The sequence below is a fragment of the Trichosurus vulpecula genome, chromosome 4 (assembly GCF_011100635.1).
Source record: "Trichosurus vulpecula isolate mTriVul1 chromosome 4, mTriVul1.pri, whole genome shotgun sequence".
NCBI classification, from domain to species: Eukaryota; Metazoa; Chordata; class Mammalia; order Diprotodontia; family Phalangeridae; genus Trichosurus; species Trichosurus vulpecula.
The window spans coordinates 222,987,578-223,001,458 of record NC_050576.1 but is presented as its reverse complement, the minus strand read 5'-3'; the positions used below and the strand labels follow the sequence as shown (position 1 = coordinate 223,001,458).

At 41.1% G+C, this 13,881-nt stretch overlaps 1 protein-coding gene across 3 annotated transcripts in view; it reads left to right on the top strand.

Annotated features, from left to right (window-relative positions):
- Nucleotides 1-13,881, top strand: part of SEPTIN9 (septin 9) — a 344,886-nt gene that overhangs the window by 125,490 nt on the left and 205,515 nt on the right. Inside the window, exon 1 of one of the 3 annotated variants that reach the window (XM_036753228.1) lies at nt 12,415-12,732. The exons of the other annotated variants lie outside the window; for them this stretch is intronic. Coding sequence (XP_036609123.1) covers nt 12,678-12,732 — 55 coding nt within the window. The 5' untranslated portion in view covers nt 12,415-12,677. Of the gene's footprint in view, nt 1-12,414; nt 12,733-13,881 lie in introns of those variants that run through there. 3 annotated transcript variants of the gene reach the window in all.

The window sequence follows — 13,881 nt, the reverse complement described above, 5'->3', positions numbered from 1 at the left end:
ACGTGCTTATCTCTCTGTGTTTGTGTCTACCCCGGGGTGTATGTCTCTGCTCCCTCATCAATAGCTCAAGCTCAGTTTAACTGACTTTACCTGCCTCATGGGGGGTTTCCTTATGGGTGAGTAGCTCCACTCCTGGATGCCATGGCCAATGGATGAAGGAAGAGAGATATTTCTTCCCCTTCCCCTAAGAAAGTGAAGAACTAGATTCTTCCCTGATTGCCAGCTCTCTCTCCCACTCACTAGAACTAAGGTGGTAGCTTAGCACCTTAAAGTTCTTGAAAAGTGGGACCAATTTTTTACCATCCAATGACTCTTCTGATTCAATCAGAGAGAGAGAGACATTTGCGCTTTTAGAGGGATAACAGGGTATTAACATTTTATTAACATATCATCATTTATGATAACATCCTATGACTACATCAACTTGATGTGTGTATATTTAACTGGCTCCCTCCCCCTTTACACTATGAAATTTCTGGGGAGTTGGAGGCCATACATAGATCTTTCCTTGGATTAGAAAGAAAGCATAAGATGTGATTCCATATACAATGTAGTCCTGCCACAAGGAATCATATCACATGTTAATGTATGTTGAAACTCTTTGAACCAAGGGAAACTGAGGGTGATAACTAGGAAATTTAGGAGAAAGGATTAATCATGTGTGAGGAAAATGCAATTTTTCTTTGAAATGAAACCTTATGTTACCTTTTATGAGTGAAGCAGATGGTGTGATGGTGTTTGGAAAGGTAGTGAGCCTACACACTAGTTAAATGTCTTAGATAACCAAGGGATGGTTTTTCAGAGAGTGAAAAAATTTAACAACCTTTAAAAAGGATTAGAAAACTATAGAATGTTCTGTCATATCATGAAAGTACCATGAAAAAAGATCATGATCTCAAGGCTGGAAGAGGGGCAAGTTATTGTTTTCTAGTAAAATGATTCCTGGTTGATACATATCAATCAATAAATATTTATTAAATGCCTACTGTCTTTTAATCACTGTGCTAGGTGCTAGGGACGCAGAGACAAAAACTGTCCCTTGCTGGAGGTGCTGGAGGAAAAGTGTATGCAGAAAAATAAATATAGAATGTATTTGACCAATTTGGGCAACTGAGGCTTAGCAAGGGCAGAGAGGGCTGGTTAAAATCCTGAAGGAGCATATTTTAGCTGAATATTTAGTCTCTGTTAGGTTCCATGTCCTAGTAACTCTGGGATAGCTTCAGTTGCATCACCTGTGCTCTGTGCTTACAATACAAAGTATTGGAAGGATGAAGAGAAAATAATGAATGTTCCATTTCTGAGAGCAATAGGTTTATTCTGTAGGTCTCTCCCACTCATGTCCTAGTGAATGTGGACTTTCCCAGTTTAGGAGCTTGTGTTTGCCCATTAAATGCTGGAGCTGGGATTAGTTATAAGATCATGGGTGCAGGACTTTGTACTAATCCAGTGTTTCAGTTTTTTTTCCTCTTTCTCCCTTTCCCCCATATTTTGAAAATTCCTATCCTACCACTGTTTGATCTAGAACAAATTACAAGTTAGGTAACATTTGTTTTGGGTACATCTCCCTTCTGCTTTTGGCAATCTACCTCTATTTGGTACCTAATGTCCAGTGTTCTTTACTCTGTCCTTTTCACCATAGTTTTAGAGCTGGAGGGAACTTGGACGTCATCAACTCCAACTCCCTCATTTTAAAAAGAAGGAAATTGAAGTTCAAAGAGTCTGTAACTTGTACAAATTCATCCAGGTAGCAAATAGCAGAATTAGGATTCATGTCCAGGTCTCTGATTATAAATCAATGCTCCTCCACTCTACTGTGTCACATTTATAGAATGGTGAATCACAGAACTATAGCTGGTTCTATAGTTATTAGCTGGTTATAATTATTAGCTTAATTAGCTCATTTTAAGCTTATGGGGTATTATAAAGGCCCTTAAGACTTACTTCATTCTCTCTTTGTTCTCTCTCTCATTTTTGATAAAAAGTTCTCAGCTCAATTACAACCAATCTGAGCCCCTAGTAAGGAAAATTCCCAATACCTGGGCAGAAGTTGAAGTCTTTGCCTAACCTTAAATTTTATATTTATTTTCAGTTAATTCCTGACCTCTTTGTGTTTGGGGTAAATTCAAATTACTGGTAACATTTGAGTAATGAAACAGGAGCATGTCTGTGAATAGACAAGCATTGAGAGAATTGGGGAAAGAACTGACATTTTAGCTTGGGTTTTACTTTCAAGGTTTCTGTAGAACTAATGACTGTTCTCACAGTTTCCCTTCTCTTCTATGGCTCAGACAACTTTACTTCTCAAAGATGAGCTAGAAATGTCATGCTTACTACTCCAACCTCACAAATCCAGATGCTCAAAATATCTTTCTCTTAGTTCTGAAATAGCGTCTCTCTTCTACACAGATTGCAGAGGGCATGACCAAATCTCTTACACAATGGTTTTGATTGATTTCAGGTAGATGTACAGGTCCTGTTCACATGGTTTAATTCAATTAAAAAGTATTCTTATCCAGTCAAAGAACCAAGCCAAATGGGGAAGCTTCAACCCCACACGTACAGAATCATCAGTAATTGGACAAGACCATAGACATAATAGTGTAGCCTAGTTAACTCATTAAATAGATGAAAATATGGAAGCTCAGGGACAAGAAATGACTTGCTTAAGGTCATACAGTGAGTTGATGGTAGGGCCAGGACTATTTTGATTCTTAGTCTGATTTGTTGTTATTTAGTTGTTTCAATCATGTCTGACTCTTCATGACCCCATTTGGAGTTTTCTTGGCAAAGATACTGGAATGATTTGCCATTTCCTTCTCCAGATCATTTTACAGATGGGAAAACTGAGGCAAACAGGGTTAAGTGATTTGCCCGGGAACACAGAGCTAGTAATTATTTGAGGCTGGATTTGAACTCAAGTCTTCCTGACTCCAGGCCCAGTGCTCTATCCACTGGCACCTGAAGGCTCTTCTGTCTGCTATGTGATGAGGGTTAATATTTTACCATCTTCTATAAAGTATTTTTGTTTAGTAGGGGCATTCATAGATAATTCTCTAACCTAATTGAATGTTTAAAAATAGATACCCATTCATCTATTGGAGAAACTATTCTTACTGTTGGGAGACATTTAGGCTGAAGGCTTTGTGTCACCCCTGAAGTTACATAGTGCAGGCATTTGTCTATACACAGGGTATTTTATAGTGGAGATTCCTTTCTTATACAGGTAGAATTAGATGGCTGCTGGGGTTCCTTCCAAGTCTCAAGTTCTGTGTTTCTATGAACTCTTCTTCCATAGGGCACATCCCCTGAACTCATCAATGTATAGCTGTGGCCTGAGACGAATTTACTATTCAAATAAGGGATATCATAGTCATAGAAACTTTGAGTTCATTGGTTAAGATCATAAGTTTAGAGCTAGATGGGACATCAGAAATCCATTAAAGCTTCCAGAGTCCTGATTCCAAATAGGCTAGACTAGGCATTAGATCAAGAAAATTCTGAAGATGGCCTTTTTGCTTCTTTAAAGAAAAACTATCCCAGCCTAGGGGGTAAGTAGTGGGTGGCACAGTAGATAGAATGCTGTACCTGGAGTCAGGCAAGACTCATCTTCCTGAGTTCAAATCTGGCCTCAGACACTTATGAGCTGTGTAACCCTGGACAAGTTACTTAACCTGGTTTGCCTCAGTTTCCTCATCTGTAAAATGATCTGGAAAAGGTAATGAAAAACCACTCCAGTGTCTTTGCCAAGACAACCCCAAATGGGGTCATGAAGAGTCAGACATGACCGAACAACAACATCCCAGTCTATGTAAAATAAATATTGTTCCCAACTACAAAGTCCCAAATTGTGCTCAGTTTGTAAAAGGATTTCTGGGACCGAAACAGGGGCCAGGGCAGAGTAAAGGGAGTTCAAACACCAGTAACCACTAAATCAAAAAGCATATCTAATTGGGCTGCTTCAGGAGTTGCTGGACTCTCTCACATTGGAACTCTTCAGGCAAAAACTGGATTTGTTGAGTACGTTGTAGAGGGGATTCCTGTTCAGGTCCAAGTTGGACTGACTGATCCTGAGGTCTCTTTCAACTCTAAAATCCTGTCATCCAATGATTACGGAGCTAAAGTGGGTCCTAGAGTAGGAAAGTTCCACTAAAGCATGTGGAAGATAATTTTATTAGATAAAGATGATGCTCAGCTATTTCCATTGAAGAGAGAAAAAAGAAAGCATGAAATAAACAATCAGTAGCATTTTAGATATGAGGAAGAACCTACTGAAAGTGGCTGGGCTTTGGGTAGTTTCCTGAGAAAAACTGGGTTATAATTTTTTTTTAAGATTTCTAAGGCCAATTAGATCTATATAGGTTGGTTAAAGTTAATCTGGCTTCCACTGTGTGCAATGGAAGGAGTAGATGGACTTTGGAATTCAGATTGGCACAGTTCTGGGAAGGCAGCTTGCTTCTGCCTTTTTTTTTTTTTTTTTGGATAGTGCCCATAAAGATCATCGCAGTGAGGTTTATAAAGGTCTATAGCTTATCATGAAAATAAGCAGTTATTAGCTGATAATGCACAATAGACATGTAAATTCAGCTGGAAAAATTATGTACCAGGTTTCTCTACTCAAAAGTAGTATGTATATTTTTCTATGCTGACAAGAATGGTGTTGTAGGAATAACATTTATTTTATATAGACTGAGTTAAATTTCCCTTTAAGGAAGTAAGGAAGCCATCCTTGGGTAATCTGTGCATTTTATCTGTAGAGCTAGCCTAGTCTATATGGAGGTTTTTGTGAATTCCCATCGCCCTCCAGGACCACTGCCCATTGCTCAGGGTTTTACTTGAAGCTAACCAAGAATTGTATTGTTTTTAGTCTTATAATCAGGAAAGTTGGTTTTATTCCATTTCATAGTCCATTAGGATTTTATTATATGCTAATCCCAAATCTGAATTACTGGAATGGACTGAGTTAGGCCTGGCACAGAAAAGGTGGGTTTATAAAAACACAGAAGAGTAATGTTGCATTCAACATTGGATGGCCTAAATAAATGAGATCTGGTATATTGAAATGATGTCATGTCATGCAGAGTTTTTAGGATCAACATTTCACCCTTGTACTTCAAACACTAAAGAAATAAAGGGATGAGAGCAGCTATGTGGTGCAGTGGATGCAGCATTAGCCCTGGAGTCAGGAAGACAGTTTGGCCTCAGACACTTGACACTTACTAGTTGTGTGACCCTGGGAGAGTCATGTAAGCCTGACTGCCTTGCAAAATAAATAAATGAAATGAAATGAAATGAAATGAAGGAATCATGGGTGATATAGTCAGGGTTCTGCTGGTCGTTTAAGTCCACTGTCCCCCCACCCCCATGTCGAGAGAGTAGGATTGGCCTGTATGGAAACAGTCAATATGTTATTAATGGAAGTGACAGTTACATTCTGGAAACCTAGTATCCTAGGCAGACAAGGGCGTGAGTGTGTATCTGAAATGTCTGTGGTTTTGCAGCTCCCAAATCCACAAACTCAACTTGGCTGAAAATAGCTGCAAAAATTCAAATCATGAGGGAAGGGAGCAACCATTTTTCTTAGAGGAGGGGACCAAATTTTCATTTGCATTAAAAAAAAGAAAGAATAAATTCTCCACTTCTGTCCCTCTGTGGGGGAATGTCGCCCTCCCCCAACGCAACTGGCCTAAACTCTAGCCCATTTGGCTTCTCTCACTTTCAGCTGTCTTTTTTGTAAATTGAAGGGATTGGAAGAGATGATCCAAAGTCCTATCCAGGGTTAAAATTTTGAGTCCTGTAGTGGTATGTAAGAGAAAATGTCATATATTTCCTACATTTACCCATTTGGAGGGACAGGTGATGAGCATGTGAGGAATTAGGGGAATCTTGTTATATGGAGGAGAGCTGACTAGGATTCCAATTAAATTTAACCATCAGGGAGCTGGACATTTGCAGAGTGAGCTGTGCTTTCTGGACTTCTAAAGGATTAAAAAGGAAGAATTAAAAACTCTGCCTCATGGCTTGGGATCCTGGGGAATAGCCTTTCCTACTTTATGGAAGTCATAGGATCATAAGATTTAGAACTAGAAAGGCCAGAAGGAACCTTAGAGATCAAGTCCAGCCTTCCATTTTACAGATGAGGAAACTAAAGTCCAAGAGAGTTTAAGTAGTTTGGCCAAAGTTAAATAGATAGTAAGTAACAAAGGCAAAATTTGAACCTAGACCCTCTGATTTCAAATCCAATGCTTTTTTTTTCTAAATGAACAAAATTTTTATTGTTTCCATTATTGCAATTGCTGTTGACTTATCTTCTACTTGAACCCTCCCAAATTACAAATTGGTACAGTCAGGCAAAGCAAATGAGCGTATTGGCCATGACTGAAAATTTATAACTCATTCCATATACCTCCAAATCTTCTATACTAAGAGGCAGGAGGTATGTATCACCATCAGTCTTCCTAAGTCAATATTGGTTACTGCTCTGATGAGAGTTCTAATGTCTGCAATATTATTTTTCTTTATTTTATAATGGTCATCACATTCTCTTGGTTTTCTTCACTTTGCATTTCTTGTATTAGTGATTTGAAGCATTCTTTTACATGATGGTTAATAGTTTGCAATTCTTCTTTTGAGAAGTTTGTTTATATCCTTTGACTTCTGGGATGACTTCGGTCTTAGATATTTCTGTTAGCTGTCTATCTTGGATACCAAACCCTTAGCTGAAAAATTTGATACAAAGATTATTTTTCCCCAGTCAACTACCTCTCTTTTTATCCTAGATATATTAGTTTTGCTTGTGCAAAAGCTTTTCAATTTCATGTAATTAAAATTATGTTTTATCTTTTATAATTGTTTCAAAGGGTATGAACAATTTTATAGCCCTTTGGGTATGGTTCCAAATTGTTTTCCAGAAGCGTTGGACCAGTTCACACTTCCACTAGCAGTGCATATTTTCCCATATCCTCTCCAGTATTTATCATTTTTCTTTTCTGTCATGTTAGCCAATCTTATAGGTGTGAAGGTGCATCAGAGTTGTTTTAATTCACATTTCTCTAATTAAGAGTGATTCAGAGCACTTTTTCCTGTGACTATTCGTTGTTTTGATTTCTTCTTCTGCAAACTGCCTGATCATATTCTTTGATCATTTATCGCCTAGGGAATGGCTTTTATTTATTGTTTTTGTAAATTTTGGCCTAGTTCTCTATATATTTGAGAAATGAGGCCTTTATCAGAGAAACTTGCTGCAAAACAATCTTCCCCAATTTCTTGCTTTCCTTCTAGTTTTGGTTGCATTGGTTTTGTTTGTGCAAAATCTTTTTAATTTCATGGAGCTAAAATTTAACCATTTTACTCTATCTCTTGTTTGGTCATAAACATTTCCCTAATCCACATGCTCCCCTAATTTATTTATAATATCATTCTTTATGTCTAAATAATTTTACCCATTTTGCCTTTATTTTGGTATGAGATATTGGTCTGTACTTAGTTTCTGTCAAACTGCTTTCCATTTTTCCCAGAAATTTTTGTTAAGTGGTGAATTCTTGCCCCCAAAGCTTGGATCTTTGGGTTTATCAAATACTAGAGTACTATGACCATTTACTACTGTGTTTTGTGTACCTAATCTAGTCTACTGATCCACCACTCTCTTTCTAAGCCAGTACCAGATTGTTTTGATGATTACTACTTTGTAATATAGTTTGAAATCTGGCACTGCTAGGCTGCCTTTCTCTACATTTTTTTCCCATTGATTCATTTACTTGATATTCTTGACTCTTTGTTTTTCCAGATGAATTTTGTTATTATTTTTTCTAGCTCTATAAAATAATTTTTGGTAGTTTGATTGGCATGACACTGAATAAGTAAATTGATATAGGTAGAATTGTTATTTTTATTATATTGGCTTGTTCTTCTCATGAGCAATTAATATTTCTCAGTTTTTTAAGATGTCTTTATGTGTAAAGTGTTTTGTAATTATGTTCATATCATCTCTGGGTTTGTCTTGGCAGGTAGACTGCCAAGTATTTGAAAATGTCTGCATTTATTTTAAATGAAATTTCTCTTTCTATATCTTCTTGCTGAGTTTTATTGGCAATATATAGAAATGATGATGATTTATGGGGATTTATTTTATATCCAGCAACTTTGCTAAAGTTTTCAATTATTTCAACTAGCTTTTTAAATTGTCAAATTTAATGTCCTTTACCCAGTCTTCATCCTTCTTGACTCCTCTGTAGCCTCTTGTCTAGGTTTTCATGTTGTCGTTGGTTCTCCCTTCTCAGTTTCCTTTCCTGGATCTTCTGTCCTAAGCCTTATTCTCTTTTCCTTACATACTAGCTGGCTTGGTGAGCTTATCAGATCCTACTGGTTTAATGATCATCTCTATGCAGCTGATTCCCAAATCTCTGTATCCAGCCCTGTCTTCTTTTGAGCTCATGTCCTATTACCACCTGCCTTTTGGGCATCTTGACCTGGATATCCTATAGACGTTTCAATCTCAACATTTCCAAAACAGAACTCATTATCTTCCCTCCCCCGCCCCAACCCACTCTCCTGAACTTCACTATTAGTGTCATGGATATCTCCTTCTTCCCAGTCATCCAAGCTCCCAGCCTGTGTGTTGACTCTTCCCTGGAGGAGGGGATACCACCATCCTCTTCCCTCATACAAGCTTCCAACCTTTGGGTCATTACTGACTCCTTATATCCAATCTGTTGCTAAGTCCTGTTGATTCTACTTTCCCAACATCTCTGTCTTTTTTGTCACTACCAACTCCCTTCTGCAGGCTCTTATTACCTGGACTAATGCAAGAGCCTTCTGTCTAGTCTCTTGCCCGAAGAATTTCCTCTCTTCAGTCCCCTCCTTCACTCAGCTGTCTAATTTATACTTGATCTTAGAAGTAATAGAGAGTCTTTACGTTTAATGAGTAATGGTGGGATATGGTCAGACATGGGCTCTCTATTACTTCTAGGATCAAGTATAAATTCCTCTTTCATTTAAAGCTCTTCATAACCTGATACCTTCCTTTCTAGTCTTTTTGAACATTATTCCTCTGCACATACTCTTTGATCCAGTGACACCATTTTGCTATTCTTTGTAAAGCTTCATCTCCCAACCCTGCCTTTTTACTGGCTATTCCCCATGCCTAAAATGATCTCACTCCTTGCTTCTACCTCCAAGGCTTCCCAGACTTCAAATCATACCTTCTGCAGGGAGGCCTTTGCCCATTTGGTCCCCCTGGTAGTGCCTTTCTTCTGAGACTATTGTCTATTTCCACTCTACATAACTTGTATGTAAATTGGTTGCATGTTGTCTCCTCTTTATAACGTAAGTTCCTTGAGGGCAGGGACTGTGTATTTGATTGTCTTTGCATGTCAGGGCTTAAGAAACATTTATTGACTGCCTAGGGATCTTGGGCATATCAGTAAACCTCTAGTTGCTTCCCAACTGAAACATGAAGGAGTTGGATTAACTGATCTGTAATGTTCCTTCTAGCTCTAACATTCTAGGATCTATGGTAATACATTTATTACATTCAAATTTTTTTTGGTATAGATAGAGGCTTAATTTTGTTTTTCTCCAGAATATCTCTTTGTTCCCTCACTTTTATCCCAAAACTGTTTCCTAAACTTTCAAGATGAGCAAATATAATATAGGTTCCAGCAAAGTATTTCAAATCTCTTCAAAAGAAGAATTGAAAACTTAATGTTTACTATTATGTGAAATGCCACTCCAAGTCAGTAGTAAAAAAAGAAATGTAAATCAAGACAATGTGTTGGGGTTTTACCTCTAACCCCAAAATTGACAAAGATGAGAACAGGCACTTCTGGTGGGGCTGTGAATTGGTCCAGCCATTCCAGGAAGCAATTTTGGATCATGATAAGAAAATCACTAAAGTTTTCATACCCTTTGATTGAAAGGATCACACACCTAGGTATACATCCCCAAGGAGGTCAAAGATAAAGTGAAAGGCTGTATATACACCAAACAATTTTATAGCAGCATTTTTTGTAAGCAAAGTAGATGCTCAGATTGTGCTGTAAGAAATGATGAATATAGAATACAGAGATGAATAAAGAATACAGAGAAATATATTCCCTTATCTTCTGACTTAATGAATGAATACAAAGTAAAGTAAGCAGAATCAGGTAAATAACACCCACAGTGATTAAAATAGAGTATATGGAAAGATGGACAACAAAACCATGGAAACAGTGTTGTAGAATTTTAAACGTGGCCCTGAAGAAAAGATATGACAATGCACCCCTCTCTCTTCTTCGCAGAGGGTATTGTGGTAGTGGAACATTGGGCACAATGTCTCCCTTAATTGGTTAGTTTTGGTTAGTTAGCATTGGTTAGTTTTGTTGAGATATCTTTTTCTTTTTTATTCTTTGTTATAAGGGGTAACTCTCTGGGTGGCGGGGGGGGGGGGGCGGGCGGGGAAGTAAGATATTTTGGGAAACAAAGGTGATCTACAAACAAGATTGCATCAAAAATGAAAAGTCCAAGTCTTTCTGGACAGATAAGTATATCTCCTATACTTAGATCAAAATCCAATCCCTCTTTATTTTACAGGTCAGGAAATTGAGGTTTAGAGGCATTAAGTGACTTGCCCATGGTCACACAGTTGTTATTGGAAATGCTGAGATTAGAATGTAGGCTTTCTGATGCCTAATTCAGGCTTTTTCACAGTACACGGATGCTTTGGCCCCAGTTTAACTGCTCTTTGACTTCCCTGGTTCACCATTCTCTGTTACAGGGGCTTTCTTCCTGAGAGCTGAGAGAGGGTGTATGTGTATGGGATGATGCTGGTCAGAAGAGTGCTCCTTGTATGTGGGCTCAGGAATGGTGACTGTGGAGAGATAAAGTTCCTCGTATGTAGATTGCCTAGGAAACTCCTTCCTATGTGTGCCTGTGTGTTTGTGTTGGTTTTTTGTTGGCCAATGATGGGCCAGGGGCCTATCTGTATCTGGAAATGTCATTAAATAATAAATACACTTAAGTGGGATAAGGGATTTGCATGCCTTGGGTAGACTGAAAGTTTGGAGAGGTTTCCTACCACCTTATTGTCCATCGGGGTTCCAAGCCTTGAGATTTATCACACAAATACTTAGAAGCCATAGAGAGTAAAATTTCCTTGAACAGCAGTTTATGTATTTATCAAAGTTTCTCTTGTTCCACCTCTGTTCGGGCTATGCCATGAAAAAGTGCCATTTTGCATAACCCTCTTCCTGGCTGTGCTTCGAGGAGGCAAGGAGAAGCAGCTGGAAGAGGCAAGGGTGTGCTATCTAAGGAGCTTCCCATTAGATTCCACAAACACGCATAAAACCCCTACAGCATGCAACGCGTTAGGTGTCTGGGGGAGAAAAATAAATGGAGAGGGAGGGAGAGGAGGAAGAGGAGGGGACAGAAAGAAGGGAAGAGAGTCCAGTCCCTGCTCATAAGGAACTTGTATTTCTCCCTGGTGGGTTATATTGTTTACAGATAAGTAAACTTTTGGTGATTTGAGAGTGATGACACTAACAGCTGGCTGATTTCAATATGAACTTCAAGGTGCCTTAGATGAAATCTCTCCTCTCAGTATTTCTCTAGCAGTGGGGCAGCCCATACCTAAGACCCTGGCAGACAGCCGTGGCATTGCTAGGTTTCAGGGACATTTGACTCTATAGGATAGAATAACGTACTACCTAAGATGTTCTGTACTTTATTTCAGAGAATTGCCTGCCTTGCAGGCTCATACCAAACTGGCCTCTCGATCTTTCCCTCTCATAGGAAAAGTTTTCCCCCTCACTCATGGACAAGGATGAGGCTGACAGGAGTTTATATCCTCTAACATAATCACCCCTTTGAAGGCTTTTTAGCACGAGGGAGAAGCTTGGTTCCTAACTTTGCAGTTTTTCAAGAGAAAAATCCCAATCGCCAAGGCTAAGTTTGGAGGGGCAAGTCCAGGTTAAACAGATTCCCCTGTCCTCCTCTTCCTTTCCCCACACTCCCTCCCGCCCCAAAGTCCCTCTCCTGGTCTGGGGCCTGCTCTTCCACATCCGCCCACATCTGGCCCCAGCGGGGTGGCAGGCGGCGCTCAGGCTTATGGGCAGGGGGGAAAGGGGAGTGGGGGGCCAAGCTCTGGGTCACTGCATCCCCCTTTCCACTTCCAGGACCCTGGCCTAGCCTAGCACGGGAAAGGGTGGGGTAGGATGTGCCCAAACAGAAGAGCCCGCGCTCATCCTCAGTGTTCTTAGCTGATCCCCTCCTTCAGCCGGCAACTTGGTGGGCTCTGGCGAGGATCAGCTTCCAGCTCTTGGCCCCTGGGTCCCGGACGGCTTTGACGGGCAGGTGGAGCAGCCAGTGGCGGAGGAGAGGGGGCTGGGCGTTGGTAAGGGAACCTGATCCCAACTGCAAGACTGGCGAAGAGGCTGGGCTGTCGAGTGGGGAGGAGGCAGAGCAGGGAGAGCAGGGAGAGGCGGGGCTGCGACCGCTTTCCTCCTGCAATCATTCACCCGGATCCGGTGGGCTGAGGGGCGCTCCAGAGTGTTAGCGAGCGGGAGAGAGCGAGCGAGTGCGAGCGAGCTCCGCACTTCAAGGATCTTGGGCAGCCAGCCCCCGGGCCAGCGCTCTGGGCTCGGCCGGGGGTGAGGGTGAGGGCTTCTTCTAAACCAGCCTCTAGACATCTTTTGAGAGCCAACATGTCGGACCCCACGGTCAATGCACAGCTGGACGGGATCATCTCGGACTTCGAAGGTGGGTGACCGGCGGCTCAACTCCATATAGTTCCCCGCCCCCCCCCCCCCCCCCCCCCGCAAGCTCCAACCCTCGCCAGGCCCCGCAGCCCCTCCGGTGGGGGTGTGGGCAAAGAAGAGCCTGACCCGATCTTCTGTGCCCAGGCTTTGGGATTGAGTGGGGAGGCAGAGGACTTGAAGGAGGTACTCACTTAGATCCTTATGGAGATAGGCACACACTTGGCACACTTAACCCATATGTTTGTTCTCCACCCTCTACAAACTGTCCGGTTTCCTCTCGCCTGTTATATTTTTGGGTTTTGTGTGTTCACTGGATTCAGCGGTGTGCAGCACCAAGACTCTTACCAGGGACTTCTCCCCTCTACATTTCTGCTTTCCATCCTTCTCTACTCTTTTAGGTGGCATCTAGAGGAGTAATCTGCATGGGTCCTGGACCTTCTGTCTCCCCCTCCCCCTTTCCTTTCCCCTTCCCCCTTCTTCCCCTCCTCCACTCTGCTCCAGGACTCAGCTGCTGCAGAGATTGGGAGCTGAGGGGGGCTGTAGTTCGAGCCCTGGGGGAATGCTGCTGGACTCAATTGTTCCTGTGCTTTTTGGGGATTGGGGATGTACATTCTCCAGGCTGGGGCAGGGATTTAGCTGGAGGGTTTCTCATTCCGGGCTAGCACACTGCGCAGTCGCCCCAAGGCTCTGGTTGGAAGTTGGGATTTGGAGGCCGACCCATCCCTTATGGAGGGGTCTAAGGCGGGAGGGATAGTGTATGTCGGTCTGAAAATACCATTTTCCAAGTTTTTCGATACCTGTTAGTGTGTGACTGTGTTTAGCCATTTGTGTGTGGCCCAGTCCTTGCACGGATATTCATTCTTGTCAATTTATCTGTTTTGTCGCAGGAAAGTTGCAAATCCTTGAAGATAAATTAGAAGTTTTCTAAGTAGGGAGCATCCCACAGTTTTCTATTGTATCTGTGTGTGCTAGTTTCCAAGGGTGAGGGTCCACTGCTTTGCAAGGGTCTGGAGAGATCTTGTTGGGATAGTGTGATGACAGATCCTCTCTCCTTTTTGCCTACCCTGCATTTTAATAAATCATTTCTGGGATCATGCCTGGAGGTAACATGGCACAATGGAAAGAGCATTCTATTTGGAATCAAAAATCT